Source organism: Sapajus apella, unplaced genomic scaffold (assembly GCF_009761245.1).
Source record: "Sapajus apella isolate SASKATOON/1434 unplaced genomic scaffold, GSC_monkey_1.0 scaffold77, whole genome shotgun sequence".
Taxonomy (NCBI): Eukaryota; Metazoa; Chordata; class Mammalia; order Primates; family Cebidae; genus Sapajus; species Sapajus apella.
Window position 1 is genome coordinate 10,129,682 of NW_022437017.1, and position 16,907 is coordinate 10,146,588.

Genomic DNA, 16,907 nt, shown 5'->3' on the forward strand with positions numbered 1-16,907 from the left:
GAGAGAGAGGCGGGAGGTGACCGCAGTTACCCGGACTCAGGAGAGAGGCGGGAGGTGACCGCAGTTACCCGGACTCAGGAGAGAGGCGGGAGGTGACCACAGTTACCTGGACTCAGGAGAGAGGCGGGAGGTGGCCGCAGCTACTCGGTTCCTCGGGTTCACCTGGATCTTGGTCCGGTCCGAGTTCTGCCTTCCCAGCCTTCATCCTGTCCAGGCCACCAGCGCCTTCATCTTTCTCTTTTTTTTTTTTTTTGAGATAGAGTCCTACTCTGATGCCCAGGCGGGAGTGCAGTGGCGCAGTCTCGACTCACTGCAACCTTGGCCCCCTGGGTTTAAGCAATTCTCCTGCCTCAGCCTCCCGAGTATCTGGACTACAGGCGTACACCGCCGCGCCCGGCAAATTTTTTTGTATTTTTAGTAGAGATGAGGTTTCGCCATGTTGGCCAGGCTGGCCTTGATCTCCTGACCTGGTGATCTGCTGGCCTCAGCCTCCCAAAGTGCTGGGATTACCGCATGAGCCACCATACCTGGCCCCCATCTTTCTCTTTTTGTAACAACTCCCTTGAAGACCTGGATTCAGAAGGAAGCCATGCCCCGCTCCTGGGGCCAGTGTGCTGGTAAAGCAGGGGCCCTACCCAGCGTGGGAACCACGTGACCCTCACCTACATCCCTCCAGTCTCTGGACTGGTACCAAAAAGTACAACCAGGTGGGGGACACAGCTCTGGCACTTGCTGGGTGTTTGGCTGGCTCACGGCCCTGAGGCTCGGGGTGGACTGTGTCACCAGGGCCACATGGCGGAGGTGACGTTGGGGTGTTCTAAGATCCCGCCCATTGCCCTACTGGGGTTTATTCTTGGGCTGAGGCAGCTTAATGTCCCAGGGAGGTGGCATGATCACAGTTCCTGCAAGAAATGGCGTGGAGTAGATGGGCCAAGGGACTGGAGGTCACAGGACCATCGGACCAGGAGCCAGCCCTTGGGGGCATGGGCCCTCGAACAGGATGGAGCCTGCCAGGCAGGGCTGGGGGCTGCGGGACAGCCTGGGGGTCGGGGCAGCCGGGGTAGTGAAATACGGCCAAGGACAGGGCAGGTGGCGACGGGGGCCCAGCAGCGCCTGGAACGACAGGGCTGTGGTTCCTGAGGGACTGCAGAGGGCAGGTGTTCTCAGTAGTGGGCATGGCCTGAGGCGTTGTATGGGGGCCGTGGGATGGGTCACAGGCGCAGGGCCACCCCAGCCCGGCACCCATGCATCCCCTCTGTCTCTGGATAGGCCTGTCCTGGACAGTTCATAGTAGTGGGATCACACTGTGTGACCTTCTGTGCCTGGCATCTCTCACGGAGTGTGACATCCTCATGGTTCATTTGCGCTGTGGCCTGGGTCAGGGCCTCACTGCTGTTCGTGGCTGGGTCGTGTTCCAGTGCGTGGATGGGCCGTGTTGTGCTTATCCACTTGCCCATCTGCAGACACTGGGCCGCTTCCACGGGTGGCAGTTGTGAGGGGGGGTGCTGTGGATGTGCATGGACGTGTTTCTGCGTGGTGTGGCCTCACCGGGTCGCACGGTGACCGTGGACGTGCGTGGATGCGTTTCTGCATGGTGTGGCCTCGCTGGGTCATGTGGTGACTCTCACCTCTTGAGGAAACCCCCACTGCCTTCCAGGCAGCCGCTTGTGAGGATCCGGCTCACCTCCTGGTTTTGGCCCTGATCCTTGGTTGGAGGTGCCTGGTGGCCACATTGCTCTCCTCACCCCCTCCCAGTCCCCTCCGGGTCCAGGTCCCATCTCGCTGCCAGATCCTCAAGGCATGGACTCCAGGTCACGTGCCATGTGTGAAGCCCACCCCTTAAAGAACCTTGTCCCCCGAGCCTCCTGGGGTTGCGGCATGGAAGGGGTGTCCATGGAGGTGGGGGGCTCAGAGGCCGTAGGGATGAGGGAGCTGCCAGGAGCACTGTGCTGGCCCCGGGACTCAGACACAGGTGAGCTTGGGGCCCTGCTGCTGGAGGGGTCCCTAAGCTGTAGCATCTCCCGAGGAGGGTCCTCAGGTCACCCAGAGCTGCCCAAGGTGCCCCCTCCCCAGGCTCATCCACTGTGGGCCCCTGGCCCTGCTGTTCGTCAGCTCAGGACTCCGTGGCCTCAGTGTGGCGGAGAGCCCTGGGTGTGAAGGTTCAGTGTAACTCTGGGGGTGTGGCCGCCGTGAGATGGAACCTGCAGAGGGAAGGGTTGCTGGCGGGAGCCGAGGGAAGTCCCTGCAGGGGAGGGACTGCTGACGGGGAACCTGGCGTCTGAAGCTGCGTGGGGCCTGGGGAGCTGTTTGTGGCCACTAGCGCACGGGGGCGTCCCAGGCTGTACTCAGACAACCTGTCGGAGCGCGGCTGTCAGGTTATTCAACTCAGAAGGCGGAGCCAGGCTTCAGTCCTGTACCCCTGACCCAGAATCTTGGACAAGGATTGGCCAAGACCCCAGATCCCAGCGGGCCTGTCCGTTCCGCTAGCGGGCCCTTCTGGAAGAATGTGGTAGGTCCCTGTGAGCAGCTGTAAGGGCCTCCGAGGGTCCCAGCTCCAGTGGCAGTGGGGTGTGGCGTCCTGACAGCAGGGAGCAGGCAGAGGCCGCAGATGGTCAGGACGGCCTGGCAGGATGGCCCCCACTGTGCCCGAGCGCCTCCATCTGTGGTTCCCCGAGCGGGAGTCCCGACCCCAGCCCCTGCTCCCAGCCAGTGTCTGGAGCGCAGCGCAGAGGCGTGCCTCTCCCTCACGGGATTGCACAAGTGCCTGCGTGTGGCTGGACTGCGATTACTGGAAGTCCCGGAGATTTCTTCACTCCAGGGCTTGGCCGGGAGTGGCCGCCACCTCCCCTTCCTGCTGCCTTCAGCTGTGAGCATGCTGGGCGACGCCTGCAGAGCTTTCCCTGCCACCGCAGGCCAGCTTGGGTCCCTGCACTCGCCGTCAGGGCCTGGCGGGCGCCTGGCCGTGTGCCAGAGGCCGCAGGGTGAGGGGGAGCTGTTCCTGGCATCTGGTGGTGTGGGGCTCACTTAGCCCAGGAACATTCTCAGTGGGGACATCTGTGTGAGATTAGCCTGAGACAAGGTCTGGGTGCTCTTCCAGCTCTGTGTGGCCCCTGACTCTGTCCCCGGGAGACCCCCCTGCACAGCCTCTGCTACCTCTGAGGACTGGGGCTGGGTCCAGCACCTCGTGGGCACCCCGGGTTCAGAGGTGCCGGGTCTGGGTTGGACTCTCCCTTCGCAGTCTCAGACCAGCCAGTTACAAAGCCAGGTGTGCAGGGGTCAGCCCAAGGCTCCATTGCTCATGGCCAGGAGCATGGTCCTATGGCCTGGGCAGCCCCGTGGGCCACATTAATTGCCTTAGTCAGGGCCCAGGGCCGAGGAGGCCAGGAAAGGCGCCGCGGACAGCACAGAAGGGTTGGGCGGCGTTGCTGGGGGCCCGGTGGGGACGAGTGGGGAGGGGAAGGAGAATAAGCGCCCTCTGGTTCTGGCCCAGGGGTAGCAGGAGCCGCGGCCCACGCCTGGGGAGGTCATGCCAGAGGGAGAGGACGCCGGGGAGCGCCCCCTCCACCACTGTCGGACGCTCAGGATGTCCACGTCTCCCTCTGCAGATCATGATGCCGCCGCCACCGCCGCCACCACAGAGCGAGAAGCCCAGATAGACACCCCGGCGGCCCTGGGTCCCGGAGCCCCTCGCCCGCCGCCCGGCCAAGAACCACACCCCCGCCTGCCGCCCGATGCTTGCAGTGGGGCCTGCCATGGACAGGGATTACCCGCAGCACGAACCCCCGCCGGCGGGCAGCCTCCTGTACAGCCCGCCATCCCTGCAGGTGAGCACCCGCCACAGCCCCGGCCTGAGGACAGGGTCAGTGGGTGCTTGTCCCGCTCCAAGCGCCCTGGGTCATGTCGTGGGAAACACCCCCCTAGAGGACACGGTGCCATCTCCACCTGACCTTCATGGCACAGAGCCTGGGCCCACCTGTCCCCATGGGCCCTGGAGAGGGTCCTTACTGGGATGTGGAGGGGAGGCTCCTTGTGGCCCCGGCTCTTCAGGAATCGTATTTGAGGGGATTTGCTTCCCCGCAGAGCTTCTGTTTCCTTGCTGTCAGCTGTAGAGGAGGGTTCTACTCTATGTGTAGGAGTCTCACCGAGGGGTCACTTACAGTATTGGCCAGGCATGGTGGCTCATGCTTGTAATCCCAGCACTTTGGGAAACCGAGGCGGGCAGATCAGTTGAGGTCAGGAGTTCAAGACCAGCCTGACCAACATGGTGAAACCCCGTCTCTGCTTTAAATACAAAAACTTAGCTAGGTAGGGTACTGAGTGTCTGTAATCCCAGCTACTCAGAGGCTGAGGCAGGAGAATCGCTTAAACCTGGGAGGCGGAGGTTGCGGTGAGCCGAGATCGTGCCACTGCACTGCAGTCTGGGCGACAGAGTGAAACTCTGGCTCAAAAAAAGAAATGAAAAATTAAAAATAATAAAATTTTTTTAAGTTAAAAAAATACACACACATATATGTCTATTTCTATTTTGTTTTATTGTTCTTTAAGATAGGGTCTTGTTCTGTCGTCCACGCTGGAGTGCAGTGATGTGATCTTGGCTCACTGTAGCTTCAGTCTGCCGGGCTCAAGGAATTCTCCTGCCTCAGCCTCCTGAGTAGCTGGAACCACAGGTGTGCCCACCCCTCCTGGCTAATTTTTAAAATTTTCTTGTAGAGATGGGGTTTTGCCATGTTGGCCAGGCTCATCTCGAACTCCTAGGCTCGGTTGATCTGCCCACCTTGTCCTCCCAAAGACCTGGGACCCGTACCCGGCCCTGCGTGGGGCTTTTCCACCTGGAGACAGAGGGGCTGCTCTCTGCTGTGAAGCAGAGTACCTGCTGCAGGGCTCCAGGGTCTCCTGGGCACTCCTGAGCCCAGTGCCCGGGAAGGCTTAGGAGGCAAACATCACAGACACCCCTGAGTACTCCGTCCTCTGCCACGTGGCTCAGGGCAGCCTTCCTGCCATGTTCTGACCACCCACAGGAGCTCCGAGTCAAGGCCAGGGCTCCCCTCTCGTATGGGGGTCCCTATTGCAGCCCAAACCCCTTCTGTTCCCTGCCCTAGTTCCTGAGCCCCTCGGGGTCGAGGCTGGGTCCTCACAGCCATCCCAGTGGAGCTCGCGTACCAGCCATTGGTCAGCCTCCTGGGCCACCGTAAAGGGAACTGGCTAGGCCACATCCCACAGGAACAGCTCCATCACCCGAAACCCGACCCAGGAATTCTATCTCGGAAACACACCCCGGAGACTGATCCAGGAGGGAGGGAACACAGACGGGCACTATTTATAGCGGCAGGAAACTGGAGTCTCCCCAGAGGCTCCACAATGGGGAAATAATTAAGTGAATTATGGGATGTGGGGACAGAGGAGCCATCTTCTAGGATCCGAGGGGAGCGAGAAGGTGTTGGCTGTGACAGTCGGGGAGTGTGGAACCCGATGGGGGCACCGGGCACCAGCCGCGGGGCTCAGGCTGAGGCACCCATGTGGGGTGACCGGCTTTGCTCCCCCTCCCCTGTGTGGGGCTCGTCCCACTCTCCCCATTCCTCGCTCCATCACATTGGGGTACAGCATGGACACCTCTGGGCAGGGTCTGCTGAGCTCGCACACACACGGCCCAGCCTCTTACAGCGCCAGAGTATTAAATTAGAAATAAAAATGGGCCGGGCCTGGTGGCCAGGCCAAAGTAATCCCAGCACTTTGGGAGGCCAAGGCCTGCAGATCACCTGAGGTCAGGAGTTCGAGACCCGCCTGGCCAACATAGTGAAACCCCATCTCTACTGAAAATACAAGATTTAGCTGGGCAAGGTGGGACGTGCCTGTGGTCCCAGCTACTCCAGAGGCTGAGGCAGGAGAGTCGCTTGAACCCAGGAAGCGGAGGTTGCAGTGAGCTGAGATTATGTCACTGCCCTCCAGCTTGGGCGACAGAGAGAGACTGTCTGAAAAAAAAAAGAAAAGAACAAAGAACATTATTATTATATTAATCAGATCCCATTTATTGTTTTTCCTTTCACATTTAAGGCTATGATCCAACTTAATTTAAATTTTGGTGTATGGTAGCCAGGGGCCGTGGCTCACACCAGTAATACCAGCACTTTGGGAGGCCACGGCGAGAGGATTACTTGAGCCTGGCCAACATGGTGAAACCCCGTCTCTACTAAAGATAAATCAGCCAGGCGTGGTGGTGTGTGCCCGTAGTCCCAGCTACTCGAGAGGCTGAGACAGGAAAATCGCTTGAACCCAGAAGTCGGAGGTTGCAGTGACCCGAGATTGCACCACTGCGCTCCAGCCTGGGCGACAGAACGAGACTCTGTCTCAAATTTAAAAATTAAATTAAAAAAATAAAAATACACCGGCCAGTGCAATGGTTCATGCCTGAAATCCCAGCACCCTGGGAGGCAGATGTGGGTAGATTGCTTGGGATTAGGAGTTCAAGACCGGCCTGGCCAACATGGTGAAATCCTGTCTCTTCTAAAAATACAAAAAATTAGCCGGGGCCGGGCACAGTGGCATATGCCTGTAATCCCGGCTCTTTGGGAGGCCAAGGAAGGCAGATCACGAGGTCAAGAAATCAAGGCCACCCTGGCCAAGGTGGTGAAACACCGTCTCTACTAAAAATACAAAAAATTAGCCAGGCGTGGTGGCAAGCGCCTGTCATCCCAGCTACTCGGGAGGCTGAGGCAGAAGAATCGCTTGAACTGGGAGGTGGAGGTTGCAGTGAGCCGAGACCATGCCACTGCACTCCAGAGCGAGACTCTGCCTCAAAAAAAAAAAAAAAAGATTAGCGGGGTGTGGTGATGCACACCTGTGATCCCAGCGCTTTGTGAGACTGAGGCACGGATCACCTGAGGTCAGGCGTTTGAGACCAGCCTGACTAACTTGGTGAAACCACGTCTCTACTAAAAATACGAAAAGTTTAGCTGGGTGTGGTGGTGAGCACCTGTGATCCCAGCTACTCGGGAGGCTGAGGCAGGAGAATCTCTTGAACTTGGGAGGCGGAGGTTGCAGTGAGCCACTGCCCTTCAGCCTGGGCAATAATAGAGTGAGACTCCGTCTCAAAATGAGGCAAGAAAAGAAAATCCTCAGGCAGGCTCCAGATTGGCTGGCCAGGGTCAGGTGCCCACCTCTGGACCAATTATGTGCTAGGGCCTGCCCTCTAAAGGTGAAGCTGCACCCTCTGGCTGCCAGGGAAGGTCCCAGGGAAGGCTCTGATTGGTCTGCCATGCCCATGACACCCCTGTGGGGCCGGACTAGGGTGTCCGTGATTGGTGGCTCTCAGCAGAGCCACGGGCTGTGGGAGGAGGTCAGCATAGAGGCAGTCATAACTCCCCGCTGTCCCAGCTCCCAGCCCGGCGTGGGCACAGATGGAGCATGTTGGGTGAGCCAAGGACCCACCAGCCCTCCCACCCTGGGACCCCACAGCCCCCCACCTTCCCCCCAACAGCTGCGGTTCCCTGGCCATGCCCAGCCTGGCCTGGGGTGCCATGTGTGCCCAAGGCGGGAACTCCAGCTCATCTCAGGAGACTAGGTTCATCTGGAGTCAGAGTTCTGTTCCAGAATGTTCCGGATGTGCCATGTGGCCTTGGGAAGTTCCTGTTTCTATCTGGAGCTGGCTTTCTCTCTCCCTGAAAGGCAGGAGGAGGGGAAGGAGCAGGGGACCAGGGCTCTGGAGTCCCCGTGGCCAGTGGCCCTGCTTCTTTCAAGTCACTTTCCTGCGGGCTTTTTTTTTTTTTTTTAAGACGGGATTTCACCACGTTGGTCAGGCTGGTCTTGAACTCTCGACCTTGGGTGATCCGCCCGCCTTGGCCTCCAAAGTGCTTGGATTACAGGCATGAGCCACCACGCCCGGCCTCTCGCAGGCTTCTAATGGGTGCAAGAGCCTCTGATGCCCAGGCTGGCGGCCCCTGCAGGGGAGGAGCTGTGGGCTTTTGCTGATAAACTTACGTGAAAGCTGGAGAAGGGGCAGTGTCCACCCCCAGGGCTTCGCCTGTCTTAAGGCTGTTGGGGGTCCTGGGATGCCCCTCCGAGCACCTGCAGGTGCAGAAGGCACCCTGGCCATCTGAGTGGGTTCCAGGCCAGTGCTAGGTAGATGAGGGGCCAGAGATGGCCCAGCCTGGGGAATCTAATCGGGGCCTCACCGGGGAGCAGGGCTCTCGTGGGCCTGGGAGAGGTCAGCGGGGGGCTTGGGGCAGTGAGCAGATCCTTCTGCGCTGGACGTCAACGTGGCCCCGCTCCTGCTGGGATAAGCAGGACGATGCCCCCCGGCCAGTGGTGTCTCCCCATGACCACGGGGCGTCCGTGACAGCAGGGTCTGTGTGCTGCAGTGGGGGCTGGCCCTGTGTAGGTGGGGGCCCTGCTGAGGGGTGCCAATTCTGCAGGGTGTAAGGTGTCCATAGCCCTACCCCAAAGCCATGGGTGCTGACCCCGGGCCCACTGCTGCCTATGTGCTGTCCAGCATCAGGTTTTGCGGCCTGCCGTGGGCGCCACGCCGCTCTTCTTCCTGAGGGCAGGCACAGCGAGCTTTTCCCAGAGAACCATGGGGTGGGGACGTTGGCTCCTGGCGAGGGCGTTGGGTAAGCCCAGCCTGGAGTTAGACCCCAGTGCGGCCGCCAGAGATTCTCTAACCCGGAGCCACTCACGCCTCCGCTGACCTGGGGCTGAGCCTCCAGGCCGCTGGTCACCGTTTTCCCAAAGCAGGCTCCCTGCACCCCAGCCCTGTGCAGGCTCTGAGAGGAACTCAGACCGCCCCGTCACCCCCAGCAGCAGCCGGAGCTTCCCCGGCACTTCAGAGGGGTCTGGAGCCAGTGCGAGGCCCTTTTTCACTCCAGGCCCTGCCCCAGGAGCCCCCCACCCCCACCACGGAAGGCAGGTGCCTGTCTCCCTCTTGCAGTAAGGCCTCGAGAACGGTCTGATCCTCTGCCTCCTAGAATGGGGCCTCCAGGCGGGGTCCCGGGGCCAGCAGCGCCCCCAGGTCCCGTGTGAGATGCGGACTCCTGGGCCTCAGGCCAGCACACAGGGGTGCCGGTGGAGCGAGGCCTGTGCTGAGCCTTTTCCGCGGGTGCTTCAGGGCCTCAGTCCACACTGCAAGCCTTGGTGGGGAATCTGGGGCCCGGGGTGGTTCCGTGACTCCCTAGGAGGTTGAACAGGGGCAGACGGGATCGGGGCTGCCGGGCCTTCCTCCACCTCCTGGGCTCTCACCCTGCCCAGAGGGCTCAGCCGCGCTGCCCCGTGGGTCCCGTCTGCCTCCGCACTGCCGCCCGTCTCTTCCAGAGCGCCATGCTGCACTGCCCCTACTGGAACACCTTCTCACCGCCGCCCTACGCCGCCTTCTCCAGCGAGAGCCGGTGAGTGCAGGGGCCCCCCCACCCGGCCCCCACGCCTGCGCGGTTCCGAAGTCACAGTTATAAAGAGAGTTCTGGGTGCAGGGTGCGAGGGCTCACAGTCCTGTTGAGGGGCTCAGGGGCGGTATGCACATGGTCCTGGAAGGCTCCACCCTGCGCGCCAGGTGCAGGCCGAGACCCCTGTTTGTTGAACGCTGTGCTGTGAGCCATGGCTTCTGTCTCCTTGAGAGCCCAACTGGGTGGAGGGAGGGGTGGTAAGGGCTTGGGGCCGGGGGGCCTACTATGGAGGTAATATCAGGGTGGGAAGGGGGGAGAGGTTTTCTGGGGTGAAGGGAGCCAAAAGGGTACTTTTCCCAGAGGGCAACAGCTGGGCTGGGTTTTGCAGGGTGGGTAGGAGTTGGCCAGGCGAGCCAGCTCCCAGGCTATGCAAAGGGCTTGGGAGCAGGTGTAGCCAGAGCCTTGGGAGATTGTGGAGCAGCTGTTTGTGGTCAGGGAATGGAGTGGACGCTTCTTTCCTGCTGGTGTTTGCAAACCGGAGGAGAGCCGCCCCAGCTGGTCCCTGTCCCGGGGCAACTCTGCACCTGCTGCTCCGACCCAAGCCCTGTGGCTCCCCGCTGGGCAGAGACCTGGGCCTGCTGCTGGCCCTGCTGGAGGGAAGCTTTTGGAAGGAGAGCCCAGGGGAGCCTGGCAGGTGGGGAGGAGGCCCTGGGGACAGCGGCCCACCCTCTGCCAAGCACAGGAGCTGGTGACGGGGCCAGAGCTGAGAAGGGTAGAGAAGGCTCCTGCAGCAGGCCCAGCATGCCCAGCCAGCTGTCTTTTACTTCCGGGTCTGGATCGAGGTGCCCTTGGACAGGGCCCCCCAGGATCCTCTCCTTGCTGTGTCCTCTGCCATCCTCCGGGTGACAGAGGGCGGGGAGGGGGCCCAACATGACCCCTCCCTGGAGGATGTTGATCCTGGGTTGCTATGGGTAGCGCTCTCCTCCTTCCTGGTAGGAGAGTTAAGTGTGGCCCGAGGAGCCATGTGTTGGGGAGGGATGGCTGGGTGGAGCACCATCGGGCCCTCCCCTGGGTCAGGTTTCTGAAACGTCAGAATGAACCTCCAGCCCCATCCTGCTGATGGAGCGGGGTGGGGGGTGGGGGGGGGGCGGGACAGCAGCCCTGGACACCTGCCCACTGGGAAACTGTTCCTTGGGAGCCAGGCCACTCTGTGTCCATTGACGGGGGGGAGGGCCCCAAGGGGCCTCTGGCTGTGGCCACATAGGTGCAGTTTTGTGACAGAGGGTAGGCTGAGCATCCTCACGCCCATTCTCACCTTCCCTGTCTCCCTCCAGCCCATTCATGAACTCCGCCTCCTTCCTCGGCAGCCAGCCCTACCCAGACACCAGCTATGCCCCCACGGCCACTGCCTCCAGCTTGGCACCAAAGACCTGCGACTTCGCTCAGGTAGGAGTCCCAAGAGCTCCCCGTGCCATGGGGGGCCAGGGTGGAATCTGTGCTCCCTCCGTCCCCTCATGTCTAAGCCCTGCTTGTCACTGCAAGTTTGGGGACTGAAGACCTCAGGGCCGCTGTGCTCCCTCCGTCCCCTCATGTCTAAGCCCCGATTGTCACTGCAAGTTTGGGGACTGGAGTCCTAGGAGACGCTGTACTCCCTCTGTTCCCTCATGTCTAAGCCCCGATTGTCACTGCAAGTTTGGGGACTGGAGTCCTCGGGGCCGCTGTGCTCCCTCCGTTCCTTCATGTCTAAGCCCCGATTGTCACTGTAAGTTTGGGGACTGTGGCCGCTCATTACTCCTCATCAGAGCATGTCCACGTCCACCCAGCAGATGCTGGCTTTGTGAGCGCTGCCCCCAGGCTCCCTGCTCCCTGCCCCAGCCGCCTCTCGCTGCAGCGGCCTTGTTTGGGGCAGCTTGGATCCAAGTCTCCCTTGTAAAGCAGCAGAACCTTCTTCAGAGGCAGTCTGACCCCAGTGCCCAGCGTAGGATGGGACAGATGTGAGTCAGGCCTGCGGGCCAGGCCTCATGGTTCTGAGCCAGGAAGGAGTCCAGACCTGAGCCTGGCATTCAAGGCCCTTTGTGCCGTGCCCCTGCCACCCAGCCCACCACGGAAGCCTCTCTGCTCCCGACTCAGACCTGAGGACGCGGTGCTGGCCGCACAATTACAGCCCCCAAGACATCCCCGCCGTCATCCCCAGGACCTGTGGCTGTGTTGTCTCTCGTGGCAGAAGGACTTGCAGATGGGACTGAGGATGGCCCTGAGACGGGAGCGCATCCTGGGTGACCTGGAGGCCCAGTGTCCTCACAGACGCTCAGGAGAGGAGGCGGGAGGGCAGGAGTCCGAGAGAGGTGGGGAGAGGCCACGCTGTCCCTGTGAAGAGGGGGAAGGGGCCCGAGCCGAGGGATGTGGGCGCCTCTGGATGCTGGGAAAGGCGGGAACTGGCTTTTCCCCTGGAGCCCCCGGGAGGGACCCGCCCTGCTCACTGTTGATGTCACAACTTCTGCTCTCCAGACTGAGCGAGGATAAGCATGTGGTGTTTCATATACATTTTAAAATTTTTATTTTTAGAGACAGGGTCTGACTCTGTTGCTCAGCCTGGAGTGCAGTGGTGAGATCTCAGCTCACTGCAGCCTCTGCCCCCTGGGCTCAAGAAATCCTTCCACCTCAGCTTCCCGAGTGGCTGGGACTCCTGACATGCACCGCCATGCCCAGCTGATGTTTTGTTTCATGGAAATGAGGTCTCACTGTGTTGTCCAGGCTGGTCTCAAACTTCTGGGCTCAAGTGTTTCTCCTGCCTAGGGTTGTCTTGACTGGACGGAGGAATCCCACAGATGGCACCACGTACACTGTGTGTCTCTCTGTCCCTGTCTCTCTCTCTCTCTGTCTCTACCTTCTGTCTTTCTCTTGTTTGTTTGTTTGAGACAGAGTTTCGCTCTTGTTGCCGAAGCTGGAGTGCAGTGGCGAGATCTTGGCTCACTGCAACCTCCGCCTCCTGGATTCAAGCGATTCTCCTGCCTCATCCTCCCTAGTAGCTGGGACTACAGGCTTGCGCCACCACGCCTGGCTAATTTTTGTATTTTAGTAGAGACGGGGTTTCAGCATGATGGACAGGATGGTCTCGATCTCTTGACCTCATGATCTGCCCACCTCGGCTTCCCAAAGTGCTGGGATTACAGGTGTGAGCCGCCGTGCCCAGCCATATTTATTTATTTTCGAGACGAATCTGGCTCTCTCACCCAGGCTGGAGTGCAGTGGCAGGATCTCAAGTCAGGGCAACCTCCACCTCTTGGGTTCAAGCGATTCTCCTGCCTCAGCCTCCTGAGTAGCTGGGATTACAGGTGTGCACCACCATGCCCAGCTAATTTTTGTATTTTTAGTAGAGATGGGATTTCACCATGTTGGTCAGACTGGTCTCAAACTCGTGACCTCAGGTGATCCACCTGCCTCGGCCTCCCAAAGTGCTGGGATTACAGGTGTGAGCCGCTGTGCCCGGCCCCTTTATTTTCGGTTGAGACTAAATTCACGTGACAGAAAAGTCCCCATTTCAACGTGGACAACGCTGTGGCTCTTACTGAGTTCAGAGCTGTTCAGCCATCACCCGGTCTAATTCGAACTCCAGGTCATTATCCTTCTAGAGGATGACGCCCCGTCCCCAGCAGCCATCACTCCGTGTCCCTCCCCAGCCCCAGCCCCCACGCATCCCCTTCCTGTCTCTGCGGCTTGGCCTGTCCTGGGCATTTCCTGGACATGGGATCACAGGCCACACGGCCCTCTGTGTCTGGCGTCTCTCACTTCACGGGACGTCCTTGAGGTGCGTCTGTGCTGTGGCTGGGTCAGAGCCTGACTCCTGATCCTGGCTGAGCCGTGTTCCCGCGTGGAGGGCCCCACTGTGTGTGTCCATGCGTCTGTGCTGAGCGGTCGTGCCTCCACCCCTGGCCGTGCTGCGCGTCCTGCCGTGACCTCACGTGCTGGCCTCCGTGAGGACACAGGGTTCGTTTCTCTGGGGCTCATGCCTGGGTGTAGGTTGTGGGTTGGCAGTAGCTGCAAATCACTGTGAGTGGCGTCCACATGCAGGTCTGTGTGAGTGTGTCTCAGGCGTGACTGGGTCTGGCTGGGTCCGGCCACAGGAGGGGACATTTATGCGGCAGACCAGCCTCTGCGCCTGCAACCTCCCTGCTCCAGGCCCAGCCCCTCTCCAGCGCCTGTTCCTGTGTGGGGAGAGTGTCCCCAGGGCAGCCCTCAGAGCCTCTCCTGGGCTCTCCCCCACTGCACCCCACCCTGAGCCTCTCCTGGCCTGTGCCCTGTGCAGGACACCCCGCAGGCCCTGCTGGCCTGCCTCGCTGCCCCTCGCCCGTCCCTTGCCACCTGTTCCCGGGGTGGGGGTGCTCCTGGACGCCTCCCAACATCACCCAGACCCCTCACATCTCTGCTGGGCTTCTGGGGCCCTCGGTGCTCACTGGCTGTCCTCGTTGCCCAGGCGCTGCCCCCTTGCCCACCACCTGTCCTGTGAGGACATCTCCACGTTCTGGGCATCCATCCGGGTCCGCGAGGGGCTACAGGGACCACTGGGAGCGCGGCCGTCCGGTAACTACACTCTCTGCCTGGCAGCCCAGGGGCTTCTGGGAAGCCCAGGATGAGCTCACAGCTTAGAAAAGTGCTTTGCAAACTCTGGCCGCTCTCAGGCAAGGAGGCAGGCGGCATTGACTGTTGGGCAGATGCGTTTTAGCAGGGTCGGAGGCCTCGGCCGCCCGGCACACTGAGCCCCCACAGTTACTGGCACAGCGCAAAAAAGAGAGGGAGAGAGATGAGGGAGCAAGGGAGGGAGAAAGTGGGGAGGGACTTCTTACAGGAAGCCTTTGGTTCACACCCAGCCAAGGCCAAGAAGAGCCACCTCTGTCGCCTGGCCTGTGCTGAGGCCACAGCCCCCGGGAGGAGGAGCCTCTGCCTCGGGCGTGGGCAGGTGCCGGAGGGGATGCAGAGCTGCTCACGGACAGCCTTAGAGAGGGACACTGAGCAGGAAGCCGTGCGACGGCTTCTGCCCCACACCAGGCACCTGACTGGGACCCTGACAGAAGGGAGCCTGGTTTCCTGGGGGTTCATGTCAGCCTCCCAGGGCTGCTGTGAGGGAATAGCATACACAGCTTAAAAGGCGAGGACGCTAGCCAGGCATGGTGGCTCATGCCTGTAATCCCAGCACGTTGGGAGGCTGAGGCAGGTGGATCGCCTGAGGTCAGGAGTTCGAGACCAGCCTGCCCAGCATAGTGAAACCCTGTCTCAAACCCCGTCTCTACTAAAAATACAAAAATTTAGCTGGACATGGTGGTGGGCGCCTGTAATCCCAGCCACTAGGGAGGCTGAAACAGGAGAATCGCTAGAACCTGGGAAGCAGAGGTTGCAGTGAGCCGAGATAGCACCACCGCACTCCAGCCTGGGCAACAAAAGCCAAACTCCATCTCAAAAAAAAAAAAAAAAAAAAAAAGGCCGGGACTCTGTCCTCTTCCAGCTCTGAATCCTGGAAGTCCAAAGTCAAGGTGCAGACAGGGCCCCTCTCCTTCCTTCCTGTGGTTCCAGAGGAGGCGCCTTCCCACCCCTCTGGCATCTGAGTCTCCAGGCGTCCCCTGGCTGTGGCCATGCAGCTGGTTCTCTGCCTCCCTGTCCTGTGGCCTCCTCCCCAGGGCTGTGTCCCCTTCATATGAGGACACTGGGCACGGATCACCCCCTTGGCCATTGCAGCCTTTTTTTTAACCTCTCACATCCGCAAAGACCAGATTGCCAAGTAACCCCACATTCGTAGGTTCCAGGCGCCAGGGTTTGATCATCCGCTTTGGGGATACAGTTCAGCTGTGCACAGGGCACTCTAGTGAGCAGGCCTGCCCGAGGGACCTTCTCCCAGCCGCTGGAGACTGGCAGTGCCGGGAGTGCCTGCCGCCTGTGCCCCACGACCACCTGGAAGCCTCTTCTCTCTGCCTGCCCCCCCCATCTGTGGGGAGGGAGCCCCTCCCATCCCCTTGACTCAGTTTCCCTCGCTGTAATGCAGGGCTGCGTTGCCTGCAGTGCAGGGTTCTTGTGAGGGCTGGGGCAGTGGGCACTCAGCCAGGCTTACACGGAGGCCTCGGTCAGTGTTGCCACAGGCCTGGCCCGTGAGGGGAGCATCCTGGACCGAGACAGAGGGGCAGACTAGGCCACAGGAACCGTGGTGCAGGGTCCCGGAGGTGGGTACGGGAGGTGCCCAGCAGGTCCCCAGGCGGCGCAGCCTCTCTTCAGCCTGACCTGCTCCGGGCACCCCGGCCTGTGCTGCCACGCTGTCGCCTGGGGAGCAAGTCAGAGTCTGTGTTCCTTTGGTTTCCAGGTCTTTTAAAAACGGAGGCAAAACTCACATATCATAAAATCCCCTTTATTCATTTACATATTATTTTGAGACAGGGTTTTGCTCTGTCATCCAGGCTGGAGTGCAGTGGTGCCATCATGGCTTCCTGCACCTCCACCTCCCGAGCGCCAGTGATTCTCCTGCCACAGTCTCCTGAGCAGCTGCGGCCACAGGCGTGTGCCACCACCATGCCCGGCCAGTTTTTTTTGCTTTTTTTTTGAGCCAGCGTCTCACTCTGTCACCAGGCTGGAGTGTGGTAGCACAATCTCGGCTCACTGCAACCTCCGCCTCCCGGGTTCAAGCGATTTTCCTGCCTCAGCCTCCCAAGTAGCTGGGATTACAGGTGAGCGCCACCACGCCTGCCTAATTTTTTGTATTTTTAGTGGAGACGGGGTTTCACCATGTTGGCCAGGTTGGTTTCCATCTCTTGACCTTGTGATCTGCTCGTCTCGGCCTCTCAGTGTGTTGGGATTACAGACGTGAGCCACCACATCCGGCCTATTTTGTGTTTTTTGTATCGATGGGGCCTCACTAAGTTGCCCAGGCTGGTCTTGAACTCCTGGGCTCAAGCCATCTTCCCACCTCAGCTTCCCAAAGTGCTGGATGACAGGCGTGAGCCACCACACCTGGCCAAATTTACCCTTTAAAAAAATGCATTCACAGAGTTGTGCAACCGCTCCTCTGTCTAGTTCCAGAACATTCCATCACTCCACAGGAAACCCCGTTCCCATCAGCTGTCACCCCCTGGCATGTCCTCGGCCCCTGGCTACCCAAATGCTTCTCCTGTCTCTGTGGATTCCTGTCCAGGACAGGATATTTCGTAGAAGTGGCCTCACACACTGCATGGCCTTCTGTGTCTGGCTTCTCTCACTGAGCGTGACGTCCGAGGGTGCATCCTCGCTATGGCCTGGGTCAGAGCCTTGCTGCTTTTCATGGTTGAGTCGTGTTCCAGTGCGTGGATGGGCTCACCATGCTGGCTCCGTTCCTCCATGGGTGACCACGCTGCAGGAACCAGGCTCCCATGAGCTGTGGGTCGGGGCTCCCGTGGGCCTCAGTCCGGGGTGCCATGAGCTGTGGGTCCAGGCTCCCGTGGGCTGGGGGTCCAGGCTGTTGTGAGCTGCGGGTCCAGGCTCCCGTGGGCTGGGGGTCCAGGCTGTTGTGAGCTGTGGGTCCGG

General features: G+C 60.4%; 1 protein-coding gene across 2 annotated transcripts in view; it reads left to right on the forward strand.

The window, feature by feature from the left end:
* Positions 1-16,907, forward strand: part of SBNO2 (strawberry notch homolog 2) — a 62,747-nt gene that overhangs the window by 17,236 nt on the left and 28,604 nt on the right. For both annotated transcript variants that reach the window (XM_032252439.1, XM_032252441.1), the window contains exons 2-4: positions 3,606-3,824; positions 9,301-9,374; positions 10,703-10,814. In XM_032252439.1, the coding sequence (XP_032108330.1) occupies positions 3,732-3,824; positions 9,301-9,374; positions 10,703-10,814 (279 nt within the window). In that variant the 5' untranslated portion in view covers positions 3,606-3,731. The remainder of the gene's footprint in view (positions 1-3,605; positions 3,825-9,300; positions 9,375-10,702; positions 10,815-16,907) is intronic.